Source organism: Bos javanicus, chromosome 1 (assembly GCF_032452875.1).
Source record: "Bos javanicus breed banteng chromosome 1, ARS-OSU_banteng_1.0, whole genome shotgun sequence".
Lineage (NCBI taxonomy): Eukaryota > Metazoa > Chordata > Mammalia > Artiodactyla > Bovidae > Bos > Bos javanicus.
The window spans coordinates 80,846,730-80,865,982 of record NC_083868.1 but is presented as its reverse complement, the minus strand read 5'-3'; the positions used below and the strand labels follow the sequence as shown (position 1 = coordinate 80,865,982).

Below are 19,253 nucleotides of genomic sequence, written 5' to 3'. Positions count from 1 at the left end.
TGGATCACTGTCTGGAACACAGTCAGAAGCCAGGAGACTACACTGGAACCCTCCGGGGGAAACTGAGAGGCCCACTGGGCAGACACAGTTGTTTAAATGCTCCTTTGAATCCCCTCCCAGGGAATCTCCTGAGTTGCCCACCTACCTGAGCACTCCAGCACCTGCCTGCCTGGCTCCCCACCTCACAGGCACTTAGCTGAGGGCTCGCCTTCCCCAGCCCTGCCAGCCACTGATCTATGCCTACCATCCCTTATCCCTGAGTCCTGCCTTATTGATGCCACTAGCACAAGGAACAGGGAAGAACCTATACACAGCTTTCCACAATCCCACTATCCCCCTTTCTGCTTCTGCTCCTTCCTGTTGCTAAAAGTTACACACACATGACTCTCTCTTTGCCAGCTTGTTGGTGCAAAAAATGCAGTCACATTCTTACACATGTTCAAGTTCTTCTCTCTATGTGGCAGTGTAGATACTTACTCGATGCTAGGAATATTAAGTGTACTATCTCACGTAATGTTCTCTGCAATCCTCTGACGTATGCACTGCTATCGGTATGCCTTTTCACAGATGAGTAAACCAACTCAGATGGGTTAAGGAACTTGTCAAAAGTGATAAAGTTGAGGATCCCTCATTCTTAGTCATTGGCCTACATTGCATCTGAATAGGATGTTGTCATTGTTAGTCACTGTTAACTGAAGGCAAAGACCATATCTTAGTCACATTGTATTCCCCTTGCCCTGTGATACCTTTCTTTGCTTTCTATACTAGAGTGCTGTTGGGGTTATTCAGAGCTCCCATTTATTGATAGCTCAAAGTGTGCCCTGCCCTAGGCTGAGTATTTGCAAATGTTATCTCATTAAATTCTCAGAACATTTTTATTAGCCAGGTTTTACTGCCCTAGTGAATGGATGAAGAGGGCTTCCCAGCTGGCTCAGTAGTAAAGAATCTGCCTGAAATACAGGAGACCGCCTGCAATGTAGGGAACGTGAGTTCAATCCTTGGGTCAGGAAGATCCCCTGGAGAAGGGAATGGCTACCCACTTCAGTGTTCTTGCCTGGAAAATTCCATGGACAGAGAAGCTTGGTGGGCTATAGTCCATGGGATTGCAAGAATCAGACACAGCGATTAAACCACTACCACTACCTAATAGATGAAGAAACTATGGCTTACCATGATTAAATCTCTAGTTAGATCAAACAGCTAGTAAAGGGTGGCACCTAACTCTAAATGCAGGGCTCCTGATCAAGCTAAGCTGCTCCCAAGCCCTTCCCCCCGACCCACCTGTCCCTCTCCATCTTACTCGCCCTGCCTTCCTGCTAGCATTCATCCTCCCACTGCCTTAGGATGTCTGTAAATGCCTGAAGCCCAACACTGCATCAAGAAATCGACTTAGTTTATGTAGTTCCTGAAGGGAGAATCTGTATCCATTGGTGAGACTGCAAGTTAGGCTGGTGTTGACTCAGCGTGAAGGAAACGAGTAACTTCCTGGTTACTAGAGGGATTCAATAACAGATGGGCTGCCACAGTGGTGGAGAGAAGTCTGTATCTGGATGTCCTCAGGAAGACTCCAGACATTGGAAGGAGGCTCTGAGTTGAGTAGGAGACTGGCCAAGAGCCCCTCAGTGGTCATGTATGGGGCTTAGTCTTACAGGGTTGGGCAGGAGGCAGGTGCTGAGCACATAAAATTGAAAATGACATAGACCCTGCTGTGCTCCGAGAACCTTCCAACTCAGGCTTGTGTTCCTGTGGATTTAATGCAGGCTGAGGGCAGGACCCACGGCCTGTACTCCTCCAGCTTGTGCACAAGAACTAGCAGAGTGCTGTGGAGCTAGACTCAACAGTGAGCATCGAGGACAGGAATGTCACCTTCCATCTGTGCATCCTTAGCACTGGGCACAGTGTAAGTGTCCAGGAAACAGTTTGGAGTTAATGTGTGTCCAGAGAATAACTCAATACAAGTCAATAAATGGATCCCATCAAACTTCCAATACTGATTCACTGTCCAAAAGGACGCATTCCAACCCTAGTCATCTACATGCTGGATAAAGAAGGGCCCAGATTTACTAAGGAGCAATGAGTTGGCTGATTTCAGTGGCCTCAGTATAACCATACGACCCAAGGCCACAGCTCCTCTGAACACCTCCATGTCCAATGGCCGCAGATGGCTCCCCAAGGTGCTCATTAGAAGACAATGGTTTCAACTCTCATCTTCCTTCTGGTCTGAAGAGAGCCACTCACTCACTTATTTGGAGGATATCAAATGTTGATGACAAACCCAGCAGGAAGGATGGATGTAATTCTCTGCCTTGACTAGCCTTCTTCTGGAAAACGTTTAACCAGAAATAACGTAATCATTTACCTTTTATTTACCTCCTAAACTAGAGTTAGAGATAGTTTCAAAAACAACTGAAGTCAAGAGGTGAAAGTCTCTTCTGCAAAATCGATTTTTAGCTATTTTCCACTGACTGAAATGAGGTGGATAAACTAATTTTTTTCCCTTCTTTTAATTGTTAACCACACAATACATTTTTCTATATCTTTTGCATTTCTTCAAATATGGCATACAGCCATGTTTCCTATTGCTAAGAATAATGATTTATTCACTTTTAGGCAATGTTTAGGGGCCAACCTCCTCAGTTTTTGGGGGGCCCTATATTCTTTTGGTTTGAGGTTAATAGAGACAAAGCAATTGGAGTAAAGCCAGGGTCCACTACTGTGTGATATGGGCAGGTTCCAGAACATCTCCGAACCTCTGTTACTCTATAAAGGAAGGAAGATGAGAACAGTACAACTCTCAGGCAGTTATGAAAAAAAAAAGCACAAAGCCTTTTACAGAATAAGGAATCAATATCATTTGCTCTGATGATGATGTTGTTTTTCTGAGGAGAAGCTGTTACAGCTTCAGAAAGTCCAAATCTCCCCATCCTTTCTTTAACCCTGAATGATTCTCTTCCGTGAGACAGAACGTTGGAGCAGGTATCAAGGCCACACTAAGCAGTGTATGATATTAAGTCTTCTTCCAAACAGAAGAGAATAGAAGGCTCCCCATAGCTTCCTATATGATAATGAAAGCCGAGGACAAGTGTCATTGAATTCTTGAGGCTGATTTCACACAGAATATCAATAGCTAAATAGAAAGGAAAACACTATACTTGAAAGAATAGAAAGACTTGATGAAATACAAACATTTTTTCTTTTTTTTTACGGCCGGGGCCTGGCCAGGGGCTGCACACCCCTATACAGTGGTGGCGGCCGGAGGCCTGGCTCGTTCCCCACCGCTGAGACAGACCGAGCGCCCAGCGCGGCGCGGCGGCCAAACATTTTTTCTATCCTGGGTTTAGATTCTGCCTCTTCCCCAGGGCCAGGACTAGGATCCAGCAAAGTACAGGACGAAGGCACATAATTTAAGGAGGTGTGACCCTCAAAGCAAGCATTTCTTTCCATGGATTAGATTTTTGAGCCAGATCACGGTTATGAGCAGGATTGGTGTGTGTGTGTGTGTGTGTGGTGGGGGGGACTTGCTGAGCCCTTTCTCCACCTAAAGAAGGAAGTAATCACTTGTGGTCATTGGGGTTTAATCTATTTTGCCACATTGTGCTCAAGCCAGTGTCTCCCAACTTTGGTGCATCGGCCCTGAAAGCAAAAGGCTCTTCTAAATAACTTTCAGGGCAACTAGGGTTCCGTTACCTTCACGAGAAACCTCTTGGGGGACTTCCCTGGTGGTCCTGAGGTTGAGGCTCCATACTTCCAGTGCCAAGGGGTACAGGTTAGATCCTTGGTTGGGGGATTAAGATCCCACGTGCCATGCAGTGTGGCAAAAAAACAAATACATAAAAATTTAAAAAAAAGAAAAGAAGCCTGGTGGGTCCTTGGAGAAGGGCAATTTGCATTCCATTGATCAAGGGTTTTACACTGGAGATATAAATCCCAACCTGTCTCCCTAGAACATACAACACAATCATCTCATATAACTTACAGCTCTTGGCTGATCAGATGTTGCTGGACCAAGGGAGTCAAGGTAAGCTCCTTTAGTGCAGACTGTTTTTCTCATCACTCTGCATATAGGCACCTGACATCACAGATAGGTGTTCAATAAATACCCGTAAGGATGAAGAAACACCCGGCTTATCAGAAATCACTACTGGGCTTCTTAGGGCCTAGGCCCTTTAAGTACCAGAAAGAGCAGAGCCAAGAATCTGGTCCAACACTTTAAACACCAACCACCGCCACTTCCTCCCTGTGAAAACCAATGGTTCCTCTAGCTTTTGCTGACGTGCACTTGTTCATGTCCTATTTCGCGAGAGGCTGGGTTTCTAGCTTTCACCTGAGCCTTCACTGCCTGACTTGATACTTCACCCCCTTCTAGCTCTGTCTTTACCCTCTGAGTTCCTGTCTGCTGGCAGGGCCCAAACAGAACCAACGCCCAGCAACTCTGATTCTGCACTTGCCACCATCCTTATCTGACTCCCAGCTAACAACTCTCAAGGCTGAATTCTGCTTTGGAGAAATTTGAATGCATCGCCGCCCTAGTGGACAGCCCTACTCACAAACGCAGAGCAGCTGGTGCCAATCCTAGCTGCCATCTTGGAATTCCGCCATCAGCCGCTTGAGCTCCACACACCAAGCACGGCTTAGCACCCTGCTGCCATCTCCTGGTGGTTGTTGGTCCTCTTCTGCTCCTTGGATCTTTGGGACTGCTCTTCCCAACCAGCTCTAACAAGTTCCTGATAGCCTCAATGCGCTACTAGACACTGTTTTATTGCAGACCTGGGCCTCAAAGAAATATGCAAAGAGAAGTCATTAAAGTAATGAGACGAATGACCAGAAAATGGAGTAAATGCTTATCTCCTCTTGATATGCTAGAGCCAGGTGGATGAAACTTACCCAAGATCACTCAAGGATATATGCATTTGGTGTGTGAAAATCTTTCAAAGTTTGAAAGTGATGTCATCAGGCATGGTGAAATACTTAGAGCCTTCCTTGGGCATCCTTTGTCACAGTTTTCTTGGAAAACATATCAAAAGATCCTCTAGTGTCTCCTTCATTTTCAGTAAGTAAATGGTAATCTTCCGTTTTCCAACTGAAAAAAATTGAGACCATTTTATTCAGCTTGACCTCAAAGCTATTTTAGTTTATAAGCATTAGACATATGGAATAGTTGAGCTAAACCCAAAGATATTCATAAAATACATTAAAAAAGAGTTCTGATGATTTTCCCATATCTAAGTTCCCCCAAAAGTCAGCACGGAAGCAGTGGCAGAGGAAAAGAGACAACAGTTGACCTGCCATAATATACCAGTTAAATGGTAAGGGTAGAAATTAATGTAGAAATTTCTGACAGGCAATTTGGCCATGGAAATTAAGATGTTTTAAAATCAATGATTCACTAATAAATCTCTATCCTGAATAAAAATAACTAGAAAGTCAAAGATTCCTGAATTAAAAGTTCATTACGACTTTGTATATGAGAGTGCTCGATGGAAAACAAACTAAATACACAACAATAAGAGAAAGGTAAAATAGCTTATGATACAACAGAATCATAGGCAGTCATTATAAGCAGATTTAAAGTATTTAATAACATGAAGAAATATTCAAGTTATAATGTTAAATAAAAAAAGAATACTAAGCTGTACATAAGTATGATTATATTACAGTGAATTATATTAAAATAAGATGAAATGCACCAAAACATTAACACTGTTGATCTCTGGGTGATGAGACTGTGGGTGAGTTTTGTTTCGGTGTTTATCTGTGTTAGGATGACAGCTGAGATATTAATCGCTCTTTACTACATGCTTTGTTTTTCTAGCATCAGCAAAACAGGACAATACCTGGGGCTTTAGAAATTGTCACCCATGAAAGATCCAAGAACAAAGATATCAAAAGAAATATGCCAAGTATAAGACAGAAATGGTCAGACAGGATGATCAGAGAGAACTTTTTTTTTCTCCCTCTGGGGGCAGGAGGAGAAGGGGACAACAGAGGATGAGATGGCTGGATGGCATCACCGACTCGATGGACATGAGTTTGAGTGAACTCCGGGAGTTGGTGATGGACAGGGAGGCCTGGCGTGCTGCGATTCATGGGGTCGCAAAGAGTCGGACACAACTGAGCGACTGAACTGAACTCAACTGAACTGACCCTCAGGTTGGGATGGCAATAGAACCACCCCCAGAACAGTGTGGGAGTCCTGGAGAAGAGCCTCCAGAAGAGCCTGGAAGCTCACTGCAGGGATAGGGAGGAGAGGGGACACACAGGTAGCACAGTGAGATATAACATGGTAAGGAGAAGCCCCCTGAGTAGCAGGGCTGCCCTAGAGCAGTTGGGGGTGGGGGCCGGTGGGCCATGACAGCAAAGTCTAAACAGACAAGTTTAGACTAAACTTATCAAAACAGCCTCAGGAAGCCCTCACAGCCTGGGAGGGCAAGCAGACAAATTCTCCCAAGCTTAAAGAGGCGGGTAGCTCTGGGACGTCTGTGGTTCCATTGCATGGGGCGTGGATTCTATCCCTGATCTGTGAAGTTCCGCATGTTGTGAGGTGTGGCCAAAAAAATAAAAGAGGGGGGTAGCTCCCAGCTAAGAAAAGGCCTGTGGGCTAGAAAGGGTGCCACAGCTTTGATAATATGACCCCTGATCATAGGATGTGGGAGGACTGTCTTTCTATGGATTAGATGGAGGAAAGCAGGCCATTAGCTCAAGAGTGCATTTGTCTGAGGACCACATGAGACAGGCTACCTGGCAGAAGATGCCAAGGCAAAAGTAGATATCTCTTGACCTTGACAAAATCAGTATTTGCATAAATCTCCCCCTCTGCACTTCAGGCTTTCTTCTAACCTCATTAGGAGTAGAAGTATAATGTCAAACCTAAATTGGACCGGGTTTCAATCCAAGTACCTGGAAAGCTGGGTTGCCTGGAAGTGAGTAGATTCCATTTTCATGAAAGAAAGCTCAGAGTCAGAAATCCAATTGTGTAATGGAAAATAAAATTACATTGTAGACACTTGAGCTTATAACATATGAAACATGTACTCACTGCATATATTTTTTGTGATTTTCAAATTTTTAGTAATGACCATATTTTGTATTTTAAAAGAAAAGCAGAGCATCTGCAAAAAGTTTCTCATGAGTCAAGGCCCTGGAGGCAATGGGGCACAAGGCTGATGGAAAGTCCCCCCAGTTCCGAGGCTTATCCTGATGGATGACCAGAAGATGGGGTCCTGATAACACCTTCTAAGCCTCTGGAATTAAGGGTCTGTTTGTGAACAGCTAGGAGCAAATGTGAAAACCAAGCTTACACTGCCTACTACCTTCTCTACCCATCACAGGCTCCCCCCCCTGCTTATCTCCCTCCTTACAGGAAGTCAATATTATTAAGCTTCTCTATAGAACACACACCCCCACTTTTAAACCAAGTTTTGTTCTCTGAAGCAATAGCAAACAACAGAGCAAGTCCACCCCCACGCAATGACAACGTCTAAATATTTGGAAAACGTGTTGGTTTCCACGTTTTGGGCTTCTTTGCTCCAGGCTAAACCAAACTAAACCTCGGATGATATTTTCCAAGGCTCTCGCTATCCTGGCCACCTCTCCTTGGAGGTCACACATGAGATCATCATGGGCCACAACTGAGAGGCAGTGTCTGAGCCAATATTGTGACCGTGTGCTCTGGCCACCAAGACTCACTCTAGTTCTGCTGATGCTCCAAAGGGCCCTAAGGAGGCATCTGTGTTCTTAATGTCCTCACAGAGTCTCAGCCTGCAGTGCAGGATTCAAAGCCAGAGCTCTGCCAAGTGTGGCTGTTGGACCAGGGCTCCTCTCTGCTGCACTCGTCTACTGGCTGAGGGCACAGGCCACGGGAGCACGGGGTCACTGGGGACACTTGGTCACTGGTGCCAATCACACTCAGCCACCCAGGGAACCCAGGTCAGGGTGCATCTTTGCAGTGTGTTGGCAGTCCAGTCTGGAGAGAAGGGGAAGTGGCAGTGGGGAAGCCCTGTGGGCCATAGCCCTCCAGGCCCTGCTACAGAAAGGGAGGAAGGGCTCTCTCCCCATTCCGCACTCCAGGCAGAAATCTCTCCCTTCCTTTCTTCTTTTCTCTAAGGATCTTATCCAAGCTCTTATCCAAGATCCCGTAACTCTCCCTCTTCACTCCAAATCATTGGTACCTTTGCTACATCTGTGGGCCTTGTTCTCCCTCTAGAAGAAGGCAATTGTCCCTGACATGTGAAGATTTTAGTAAATTGCTGAGCATCCCTACTTTCCCCAACATGGACCCCATGTTGCCCTCAGACCCCAATGGAGGGCACTCTCTCTGCTGCCAGAATCAGCGCTCCAGGGCCGACTATGCCAGCCCCTCCTCACCTTGGTGCTCACCTCGTCCTCTCAGCTGCCTCCCCCCTTTGCTGCTGTTACCATGTTCCAGGCCAACTCTGGAGCATCTCCCCAGCCCACCCCGCAACCTGCCCACACCGGCCCCCAAGCAGCATTGACTTTGGCAGATTTCTTGGGGGCCAGCGATGTCATAACCTGTTTGCTTTTCCAGGACTGATGTTTGCAGGGGGCTTTTTTTTGGAACCAGAACAGAAATCATCCCATATCCTTACGCAATCCTTCCGCAGGCTCCAACATATAAATAAAGCCTTTCGACACTCCACCAGGCAGAGCACCTGGGTTGGTCCAGACGCCTCCAGCTGCCTGCCTGCTGACACACCGGGGCCTCTCTGAAGCCACCATGAAATCCTTCGTTCTGCTCTTTTGCCTGGCTCAGCTCTGGGGCTGCCACTCGATCCCGCTTGACCCGGTTGCAGGTTATAAGGAACCGGCCTGTGATGACCCAGACACAGAGCAAGCAGCCTTGGCTGCCGTGGACTACATCAACAAGCACCTTCCTCGGGGCTACAAGCACACCTTGAACCAGATTGACAGTGTGAAGGTGTGGCCGAGGGTAAGTGAACCTGCCCTGCCAGGTGGGACAGGCTGGCGTGGGAGGCTTAGCTGGGTGTCTCTGAGAGCCTGCCTCCCAGAACAAAAGAAATTGCATAGCGAAAATGCCCCGATTCCTCCAAGGAGGGAGGGAGAGGGCAGGCTGAAGGAAGAGAGGAGACATTCTGTACTGTGGTCAGGGTCTCCAGGAGGGTGCTGGATGGGAGCAGGAAGTGTGAGGAGAGGATAAGGCTTCAAGTGGTATTTTGAAGGTAACAAGTAGAAAGTGTGACCTTCTAGAAAAACTAGCACCAGAGAAAGGATTCTGGCTGCCAAACTACCACTAGCCGGAAAACATTTCTTTTTTTTTTTTGTTTCTGTTTCTCTGCATAAAGACTGAGTGTGAATGAAGTGCACATTTTTTAAGTGTCTACTATGTGCCAGGCCCTTTCATACAGTTCATCTCTGTAATCCCTTCCCCGCTGTGTCCCCAGTTCTGTGGGGAGGGGAGGGGGGTACTGTCCTTGTCTTACATAAGAGATAACCAAGGCTCTGACATATTTAGGGCATTTTTTTTTTTTACCCAAGGTCATAAAATAGTAAGCATCAGGCAAGGATTCTATTTCAGTACTGTATTCCTTCCTCTACACAAGTTGCTTTCCCAAGAAAGGTACCCACATCCCAGTGAGAAATCTTGGCATGAAAGGATTCACCTCCTCATATGCTGGAGGAGAAAGCAATGCAGTCTGAAGCTGGTGACAATGATCAAACTGGGAAATGTGCCTCAGAGGTCAGCTGAGTGATTTGGAGAGGTGGGGAAAAGACCCATCTATTGCCTATTTTGAAATTAGATTTTATAGCTGATGAAGGATAATATTTTCAGCCAATGCTAATTACAAGTCTTCCAGGACAAGAACCAGTGTTAGGTGCTATGGGACATGCTAAGTTGAATCATATGAAATAGCCAGCTTTGTATATTAAAAGCAGTCAGATATTGGCATTTTAATGATTCAACCTAACACAAAGATGAGAAAGACATAATTAGTGCCACAGAAGATTCACAATCTAGGAAGGAAAATAAGGCAAACCTCAGGACATCTGGACTGACTCAAAGACCTCTGATCTTACAATGGGACAAAATAATTGAAATCAGGATTGTCCTGGATGGAGTTTAGGAGTTCTGCAATAGTGAAGTACAGTGGTGGTTCAGAGGAAGCAATGATCAGTTCAGGGGAAATAACACACAACCTGCATATCTGAAGGAAAGAAAGAACAATGTTGCAATTTTCACTTACAGCAGGGTTTGAGAACCCAGTGCCCGGCTCCTGTTCACTAGCTCTGAGTGTTTTCAGGGAGTTAATTTGGGCACATCTGCACAATATAAAACAGGAAAGGAGATTCTGAGGTTTCAGGTACTAGTGAAACAGGCATAACAGAAATGAGAGGCAAGCAGAGTTGGGCTGAAAGGAAAAAATAGGCATATGCGTACCTTCTGGATTTTTTTCGGTCTTTGAAGGAAGGATGCAGAAACAGGTGAACTGGCAGGGAAAACTCCGAGGAATCATCCAAGCTTCCCTGTCACTGCCTTACCCACTACTCCTTTCCTCTGTGCAAGTGAAGGACAGACACACTGCGTCCTCCAGCAGAGGAAGGATCACGCTTCCTCCTTACTACCAGCAGGGGACAGTAGGGAACAGCAACTTTGCATCCAGGCATCTACAAGACAAAAAGCCACAGATGACAACTTTTCCTTTAGGAAGGAAAAGAAAATGGGGAAGGAAGGAAAGTAGATATTGAGAAGGAAGGAAGGACGAAGTAGAGGGAGGGATGGAGAAGATAAAGGAGAGACAGTAAATTATTATCCTACACCACCTTACTTTGCTGCTTGACTGAGAAAAATCCCAAACTGACTTTTTCAAAATACCGTTTGAAGGGTTAAGTACCCACACTCATTTTTGCCTTCCAAATACCTTTGAGAGTGATGACTGTGGTTCCATCAACCTGTCCAAGCCCATGCCCACTTCTTTCTTACCCTTCCAACAATGGGTGTGTTGGCACCCAGTGGGGGCTCACCCGTGGACCTGCTTAGCAGGCTTAGGCTCACCTCTTCATCCTCTGTCTCCACAGCGGCCCACGGGAGAGGTGTATGACATTGAAATAGATACCCTGGAAACCACCTGCCACGTACTGGACCCCACGCCCCTGGCGAACTGCAGCGTGAGGCAGCAGACGCAGCACGTGAGTGGCCCTCTCAGGGCAACTGCGGGGGTGGGGTGGGGTGGTGCCCCAACTAAAACTGCCAGTCAATGGCGCCCTCCCTAGCGCCGAATTTTTACAATTCCCCTTTTTGTTGTACCCCGCCCCCCACGCCTCCCCCGCAACCTCTGTAAAAGCAGTGTCCTGTTTCAATATCACCAAGAGAAGGAGATTTTGTGAGGCTCACCTTTGACATCCACGCCTGAGAGACCACGCCCTCTTCCCCCCTCCTCCCATCTTCCACCTTGAGACGTGAAGGTCAGCCCTCTGGGGCCCTCACTGTGGGTTTATTTCTCCAGGCGGTGGAAGGAGACTGCGATATCCACGTGCTGAAACAAGATGGCCAGTTTTCCGTGCTGTTTACAAAATGTGATTCCAGTCCAGGTAGAGTTGACTATTCTCATTACGGTTACCCGGTAGAGAGAGTGAGGAAGGGACCTGAATTGGTTTCAACAGAAGCAGATCTAGCCACTTTATTGGTGATGAAAAAGGGAAGCCAAATTTCCTGAGTTTGGGGATTTTAAAACTGTTTTTTAAGGAATTGTTCAGCTCCGAGGTTGAAAATCGCCCCTTGGTGAGAGGAGCTCCTGCAAAAATGCCAGCACGCCAGGGGCCACTCGAGGGTTTAAGTAAGATGCAGAGAATCAGCCTGTAACTGTTTGGAGCCAGTCTTAGCCCTCTCAAATAAGCAGAGCGGCGACAAATGCCGCTGAGAATTCCAGGCCCGAACCAGGTTACTTCTGTGCGCAGATTCCGCCGAGGACGTGCGCAAGTTGTGCCCAGACTGCCCCCTGCTGGCGCCACTCAACGACAGCCGGGTGGTGCACGCAGTGGAGGTCGCGCTGGCTACCTTCAATGCCGAGAGCAACGGCTCCTACTTACAGCTGGTGGAAATTTCTCGGGCTCAATTTGTGGTAAGACTGAGACCCTGCTGACAGGTTGGGCAGGTTGGTGGCACTTTGGGGTGTGAACGTGGTGAAGCAAGTGTGAGGGAGGGAGCAGGGGCAGCCACAGGAAGTCAAGGAGGGTGGTGGGAGAAAAGGGAAAGAAAGGGTCCTGAGTGTCCTGGACCCAGAGAACCCTCACCGCACCCCCCACCTAAGCCACTTCAACATAAAATAGTCAGAGTCTGCGTGTGTGTTCAGGCTGTGTTCCTCGGTTAGTTAACACGAGGGTGGGAGTTCCCGTTTTATCCAGAAGCACACACCGTAAATTCATGGGTCTCCACACCACCATCACCTATCACCGCTGAACATCAGCTCTTGTAAGTATCAGCTCTTGTAATTGATACTTACAAAGACATGGGCATACTTGTATATAATGGCAGAATCTTAAAATGTCATGGAACCACTGAAAAACAACAACTAATTGTCCTGTGGTTAGGTTAGCACATTTGAACACAATATAATTCTAATGTAAAAAAAAAAAACAAACTGGTATTCTGGGTGCCAGCCATGGCATACTTGGAAATACACTGTAGGTAGTAATTCTGTTAACCAGAATATGTGATTCTAGAACCGCCACCCCAGACTATAACAAATGAGAAATATTTTATTATTTTAAGTGTCCTTATGCTCCAAGAACAATGAGATAGAAAAGCATAAATATCTTCTGCACGTCCAGTTATCTTTTTAATTTGCTCCTGCTATCTAAAATATGTGGGAGAGAAATTAATTACTTTCCCATCCCATCTTGGAATAACCTGAACCTTGGGTCTGAAAGTGCAACCCCAATACGGAAACTGGCAGGAGGCAGGGTTCCTACCCAGATCAGTGTCAGGTCAGCCCCCTGGGTTCCTGCTTTCTACCTGAAAACTCGCCTCTGCTCTGGAAGGATGGGCAGTGGATACCTGCACCTACTTCAGGGAACACCCAAACCCCAGCTTCTGTGTGCAAGCCCTTAAAACCCAATGCCCTCATGTGAGCCTTGTGTAAGACACCAGGGGCACGTTTCCTGGCCACACGGTGCGGTCTACGTGAATGGTGCTCCCTGGACTATGTAGTACCATGGTCCTCACTACTTACCTCTGGGCTCCCCTTCCCTGCCTTTCTCATACTGTCATGTTGCTTCATGAAGATTTTCATGTATCTTCGTCAGCCTCTTCCAGTTTCTGTCTCTGTGGAGTTTGCAGTGGCTGCTACTGATTGTATTGCTAAAGAAGTCGTAGATCCAACCAAGTGCAACCTACTGGCAGAAAAGGTGAGCAGGCCAGGCAAAGCTGGTCATGGAACAAGTTTATATCTTGGGGCTGTGGAAAGAGATAATGCAAAATACCCATGCCCTGTGCTGGGTCATGCCAGGTCATCCCTTGGGGTGTCATCTCCCCTGCTTAAGAGCTATCACCAGATCTTCTCATTTGCTGGAGGCCCCTGGAGTTAGAGAGGCTATTTCCTAACTAATATGAGTCATGTCAGGCTGCTGGCAGTATAAAGTGTAGATTTTCTAGATATACCTCAGGTATGCAACCTAAGTCCTTAAGCCAGTAATGTCTACTTCTAGGAATTACTTCTAGGAATCTACTTCTACAGATTCAAAATGACCCCAAACACCTGAATGTCCAACAGGAGGGAATCGTTGAATAAAATATGACATGTTAGTAAATAGAAAATTATAGACAGATAAACTATGTTTTCAAAGAATAATGAATGATATAAGAGAATGCTATCATTCTAGAATGTGAAAAACACAGTCTCCAAAATGGTATAGTCACAATGATGTCAACTTTCAAATGATATCTAATAGTATTTAAAAATAAAGAAATACATAGATGTTAACAGAAGTTCTTCTGAGTCACCACAATTTCTGAGATTATGGGTGAGTTCTCTCACTCCCAAAACATTTCTGTATTTTCTACATTCTATATAAAATATAAGCAGAAAGCATAAACTTTAGGAAAAAAGTTAAAAAAAAAAAAAAAGACAGGAATTAAGAATTAAAGCGTTTTACCCTGGATGTATTGAGTGTAAGTGAAACTGGGTGAGAAGTCCACTTTTTGAACCTGTTCAAATACCTCCTGTCTTTCTGTGCAGCAATATGGCTTCTGTAAGGGGTCAGTCATTCAGAAAGCTCTTGGTGGGGAGGACGTCAGAGTGACTTGCACGTTGTTCCAACCGCAGGTAAGAGCCCCACAGATGTACTCGCCCTGCTTCTCAGAATCCAGTGACCCCTTTGGATTTCTGCCATGCAGTAGTAATTAGGGCATTAGCTGCCTGTTCTTCTGAGCCCCACAACATAGATAGTGCCAGGAATGTGAAACCATCAGCAAATGAAAGGTTTACTCCCTCCCCTTCCAGGAACTGGTACGTATAGGGCAGAACCACCCCCAGGTGCAGTTGGCAAGGTCATGTTTCTAGTTGCCGACCCAGGGAGTGAGGGGGTGTGTGGGAGTGGTTTCTGAGTTGCAGAGACTAGGTGGGTAGATGTGCCTGCTAGACCCCTGTAACTGCAGGTGTAGATGAAAAAGAGGGTGACGCTGCTGGTGAAAGTTAGCCATCAGGTGGGGTTCTTTTGCTCGTGAAACGTGAGAATAAGTCTACCAACCCCAAAACAGCTTGTGAGAAAGGGAATGGCACAAGCCAGTTACCCCTCCCCTGGAACCCTGATGACTATCCTTTGTACCTAGGTAGTTCTTCTTTTCCAGATTCCTTACAAATAAAAATTATTACTGTGAGAGAATTGGGTGGGGATTTCCCCTGGAAGGAGGAGAAAGGCAGCTAACCCAAAGAAACGGTCCTCTTTCCTCCAGCCTGTGATTCCGCAGCCCCAGCCCGACGGCGCCGAAGCTGAGGCCCCAAGCGCTGTGCCGGACGCAGCTGGGCCTGCGCCTTCTGCAGCTGGCCCGCCCGTGGCCTCCGTGGTGGTGGGGCCGAGCGTGGTAGCAGTTCCCCTGCCGCTGCACCGAGCACACTACGACTTGCGCCACACTTTCTCCGGGGTGGCCTCAGTGGAGTCATCCTCGGGAGAAGCGTTCCACGTGGGCAAAACACCCATAGTGGGGCAGCCTAGCGTTCCTGGAGGTCCAGTCCGCCTTTGCCCAGGGAGAATCAGATACTTCAAGATCTAGAAGATGGTCGGAGATGAGATGGTTTGGCACAGAGAATACAGCTATCATTTTGTCCAAGTCATGGGTATGGGTAGGGGCTTTGTCTGCTCTGGAAGCAAGTGCTGCCTATGGTCTAGATTAATATCAGGTCTTGAGTCCCAGCTTCTCATCCTTCCAAGGACAGGAGCAGAGGAGGTGCTAGTGATGTTTGATGGAACATAAAGTCAGCAGCTTGATTGTCATGGCTTTGATGTAAGCCACCACCACTGTGTTCTCTACCTTCTCTTGACCTCACAAAAGTAATTGGAACTGTGACTTTGAAAGGTGCTCTTGCCAAGTTTATATCTACTTGTCATTAAAAATGCTCTAATAAAGAAGGTTCTAAGCTGAAATGTCATCATGATTGTTGCCTACTTTGTCCAATCTCACGTGTGTGGTCTTTCCAGCAACCGTATAAGTGTCCCTAATCAAAATCAAATTGAAAATAGGAATAAAATAGAACAAAACCTCCTATATACATAGGAAAAAGTGAGACCAGGATCTGCTCACTACCTATATGATCTGATAATTTCCTTATAAGAAAATAACTCTTTCATTTCATAATGGTCAGAAAATATTAATAAATTAGGACCAAGTGCTTAAACTTTCTACAGACAAACCAACCATTCAGTTCAGTTCAGTTCAGTTGCTCAGTCGTGTTCGACTGTTTGCGACCGCATGAATCGCAGCATGCCAGGTCTCTGTCCATCACCAACTCCCAGAGTTCACTGAGACTCACGTCCATCGAGTCAGTGATACCATCCAGCCATCTCATCCTCTGTCGTCCCCTTCTCCTCCAGCCCCCAATCCCTCCCAGCATCAGAGTCTTTTCCAATGAGTCAACTCTTCGCATGAGGTGGCCAAAGTACTGGAGTTTCAGCTTTAGCATCATTCCTTCCAAAGAAATCCCAGGGCTGATCTCCTTCAGAATGGACTGGTTGGATCTCCTTGTAGTCCAAGGGACTCTCAAGAGTCTTCTCCAACACCGCAGTTCAAAAGCATCAATTCTTCGGCGCTCAGCCTTCTTCACAGTCCAATTCTCACATCCATACATGACCACTGGAAAAACCATAGCCTTGACTAGACAGACCTTAGTTGGCAAAGTAATGTCTCTGCTTTTGAATATGCTATCTAGGTTGGTCATAACTTTTCTTCCAAGGAGTAAGCATCTTTTAATTTCATGGCTGCAGTCACTATCTGCAGTGATTTTGGAGCCCCAAAAAATAGGTTTTCCCCAATTCCCAGGTAAGGGAACATTAGTAATTAACACAGGAGCCTCACTTTAATTATACCTGTTGATTGTACTATATGTGTATATAGTAAGAAAGAAACAAAGTGAAGTTGCTCAGTCGTGTCTGATTCTTTGCGACCCCGTGGACTATAGCCTACTAGGCTCCTCTGTCCATGGGATTCTCCAGGCAAGAATACTGGAGTGGATTGCCATTTCCTTCTCCGACCCAGGGATCAAACCCAGGTCTCCCACATTGCAGGGAGACGCTTTACCCTCTGAGCCACCAGTTCAGTTCAGTTCAGTCGCTTAGTCGTGTCCGACTCTTTGTGACCCCATGAATTGCAGCACACCAGGCCTCCTTGTCCATCACCAATTCCCAGAGTTATATACTAAAATGGATTCTAGCCAATCCATTTTAAGACCTCAAGTTTAAGCTCTGGTTTATAGTATGAATAGAAGAGGGATACCTCCAGTGGTAAATCCAGTGGACATTTGTAGATATTATCCAAGTGCTCAGAGAGCATAAAGAAATAAATAGTTCCCATTATAGAGTGGTGCCTAGACAATTGCAATGTTTATCCACTAGCATTAGGTTGTTCTGAGCAGCCTAAGTGATGGGCCCTTTCTTATGAAATTTTAAAGGATTGGAACTAATAACCAATTGAGTGGTTTCACTTGACCCAGGAAGACTGAATCAAGCCATTGACACTCACCTTATCAGTCTTGCCTAGAGGTTTTGCCAACATTCCAGTAACCAGAAAGAATGGCCAGGAAGGTAGGAAAACTATTAGGTGCCTCATAAGCCAGGGAAGATGAGGCAGGCATGACCAGCTGAGCTAAATGCTGTAGAAAGAGCAATAAACATGAGGACCAAGAAAAGGCCATGGGTTAGTTGACTGACTTGGAGGTGGTGGTGACCACTGGCAGATACAGTTTCAAGAAGGGTGAGTATGAAAGCCTGGTGGCAGGGTTGAAGATGTCTGGTGGAAGATGATGAGAAAATGGAGAGGAGTGTGTAATATCTTTCAAGCAGTTTGATGGTGAAGGGTGGGAGCAGAGGATGTAATCTTAAAGGACTGATTTAGTACAGACACGGTGGAGAGCAGCATCTTGCAGTGAGACCTTCATTCCCTGACCAGGGATGAAAATTTGGTTTCAGCAGTGAGAGCACAAAGTCCTAAGCCCTAGACCAGGAGGGACTGGGGCTAAGACTCTGGGCCCCAGTTCTTGTCTGCCTAGAAAAAAAAAATTGCCAAGGAGACAGAAGGTAGAAAGGAAAGTAAGGCATGTACTAGAAAAGCAAAACACACGCAGAGAGACTCACAGGTGAGTTCAGAGAGAGTTGCACCTTGGGAAGTTTAAATCATTTACCAGGGGGCAGACTCCTGGTCTTTGTTTTCCTCTGGCCAGTTGTCTTGCTCTGACCCTACAGCCGATTTATCTCGGGTCCTCCCCTATGTGCACGTGCATCCTTTAGCCAAGATGGAATTCAGCACGAGAGTCCCTGGGAAGTTAGCAAAACATACAATCTGGCATCCTCTCCCTTTTTGACCCCCAAGGAGCCTTTCTGTGCATGTTCAATTGAGGTCCTTCTGATTCCAAGGATGGGAAATATGTGAGCTCCTGATCTTTTACCCAAGCAGGGCTTAGTCCCTCTCTGCCCCTGCCATTGCTTGACTATTATCTTAAAGTGCCCATAGGAGACAAAGTCCGGCTATTTACCCTGTTCCTCTTGTTATTTCTGGACATCCTGGAATTCGAAGTCAAGTGAGACTTAGGAACATCACTACGAACAAAGCTAGTGGAGGTGATGGAATTCAGTTGAGCTATTTCAAATCCTGAAAGATGATGCTGTGAAAGTGCTGCACTCAATATGCCAGCAAATTTGGAAAACTCAGCAGTGGCCACAGGATTGGAAAAGATCAGTTTTCATTTCAATCCCAAAGAAAGGCAATGCCAAAGTACGCTCAAACTACCACACAATTGCACTCGTCTCACATGCTAGTAAAGTAATGCTAAAAATTCTCCAAGCCAGGCTTCAACAGTACATGAACCGTGAACTTCCAGATGTTCAAGCTGTTTTAGAAAAGTCAGAGGAACCAGAGATCAAATTTCCAGCGTCCATCATCAAAAAAGCAAGAGAGTTCTAGAAAAACATCTATTTTGGCTTTATTGACTTTGCCAAAGCCTTTGACTGTGTGGATCACCACAAACTGTGGAAAATTCTTAAAGAGGTGGGGATACCAGACCGCCTGACCTGCCTCTTGAGAAATCTGTGTGCAGGTCAGGAAGCAACAGTTAGAACTGGACATGGAACAACAGACTGGTTCCAAATAGGAAAAGGAGTACGTCAAGGCTGTATATTGTCACCCTGTTTATTTAACTTACATGCAGAGTACATCATGAGAAACGCTGGGCTGGAAGAAGCACAAGCTGGAATCAAGATTGCTGGGAGAAATATCAATAACCCCAGATATGCAAATGACACCACTCTTATGGCAGAAAGCGAAAACGAACTAAAGAGCCTCTTGATGAAAGTGAAAGAGGAGAGTGAAAAAGCTGGCTTAAAGCTCAACATTCAGAAAACGAAGATCATGGCATCTGGTCCCATCACTTCATGGCAAATAGACGGGGAAACAGTGGAAACAGTGTCAGACTTTATCTTTTTGGGGCTCCAAAATCACTGCAGATGGTGATTGCAGCCATGAAATTAAAAGACACTTACTCCTTGGAAGAAAAGTTATGACCAACCTAGATAGC

The 19,253-nt window shown here is 46.0% G+C and overlaps 1 protein-coding gene and 1 long non-coding RNA gene across 2 annotated transcripts; one reads left to right on the top strand and one right to left on the bottom strand.

Annotated features, from left to right (window-relative positions):
* Positions 1 to 4,737: 4,737 nt before the first annotated feature.
* Positions 4,738 to 11,118, bottom strand: LOC133245740 (uncharacterized). Its single transcript, XR_009735762.1, has 3 exons — positions 11,030 to 11,118; positions 10,415 to 10,641; positions 4,738 to 5,080 (listed from the first exon to the last, which is right to left on the bottom strand). It is a non-coding gene; the product is annotated as an uncharacterized LOC133245740 (long non-coding RNA).
* Positions 8,649 to 15,620, top strand: AHSG (alpha 2-HS glycoprotein). The gene is made up of 7 exons (XM_061413295.1): positions 8,649 to 8,947; positions 11,053 to 11,163; positions 11,481 to 11,565; positions 11,932 to 12,095; positions 13,279 to 13,380; positions 14,211 to 14,297; positions 14,927 to 15,620. The coding sequence occupies exons 1-7, from the start codon at positions 8,735 to 8,737 to the stop codon at positions 15,242 to 15,244; spliced, it is 1,080 nt and encodes a 359-aa protein (XP_061269279.1). The 5' UTR covers positions 8,649 to 8,734; the 3' UTR covers positions 15,245 to 15,620.
* Positions 15,621 to 19,253: the final 3,633 nt, after the last annotated feature.

Bases quoted from the DNA above. Each gene is read 5' to 3' on its own strand.
- AHSG (XM_061413295.1), top strand. From the start codon at position 8,735: ATGAAATCCTTCGTTCTGCTCTTTTGCCTGGCTCAGCTCTGGGGCTGC. The intron at 8,948-11,052 runs GTAAGTGAACCT...CTGTCTCCACAG, and splicing joins GTGTGAAGGTGTGGCCGAGG to CGGCCCACGGGAGAGGTGTA. The intron at 11,164-11,480 runs GTGAGTGGCCCT...TTATTTCTCCAG, and splicing joins TGAGGCAGCAGACGCAGCAC to GCGGTGGAAGGAGACTGCGA.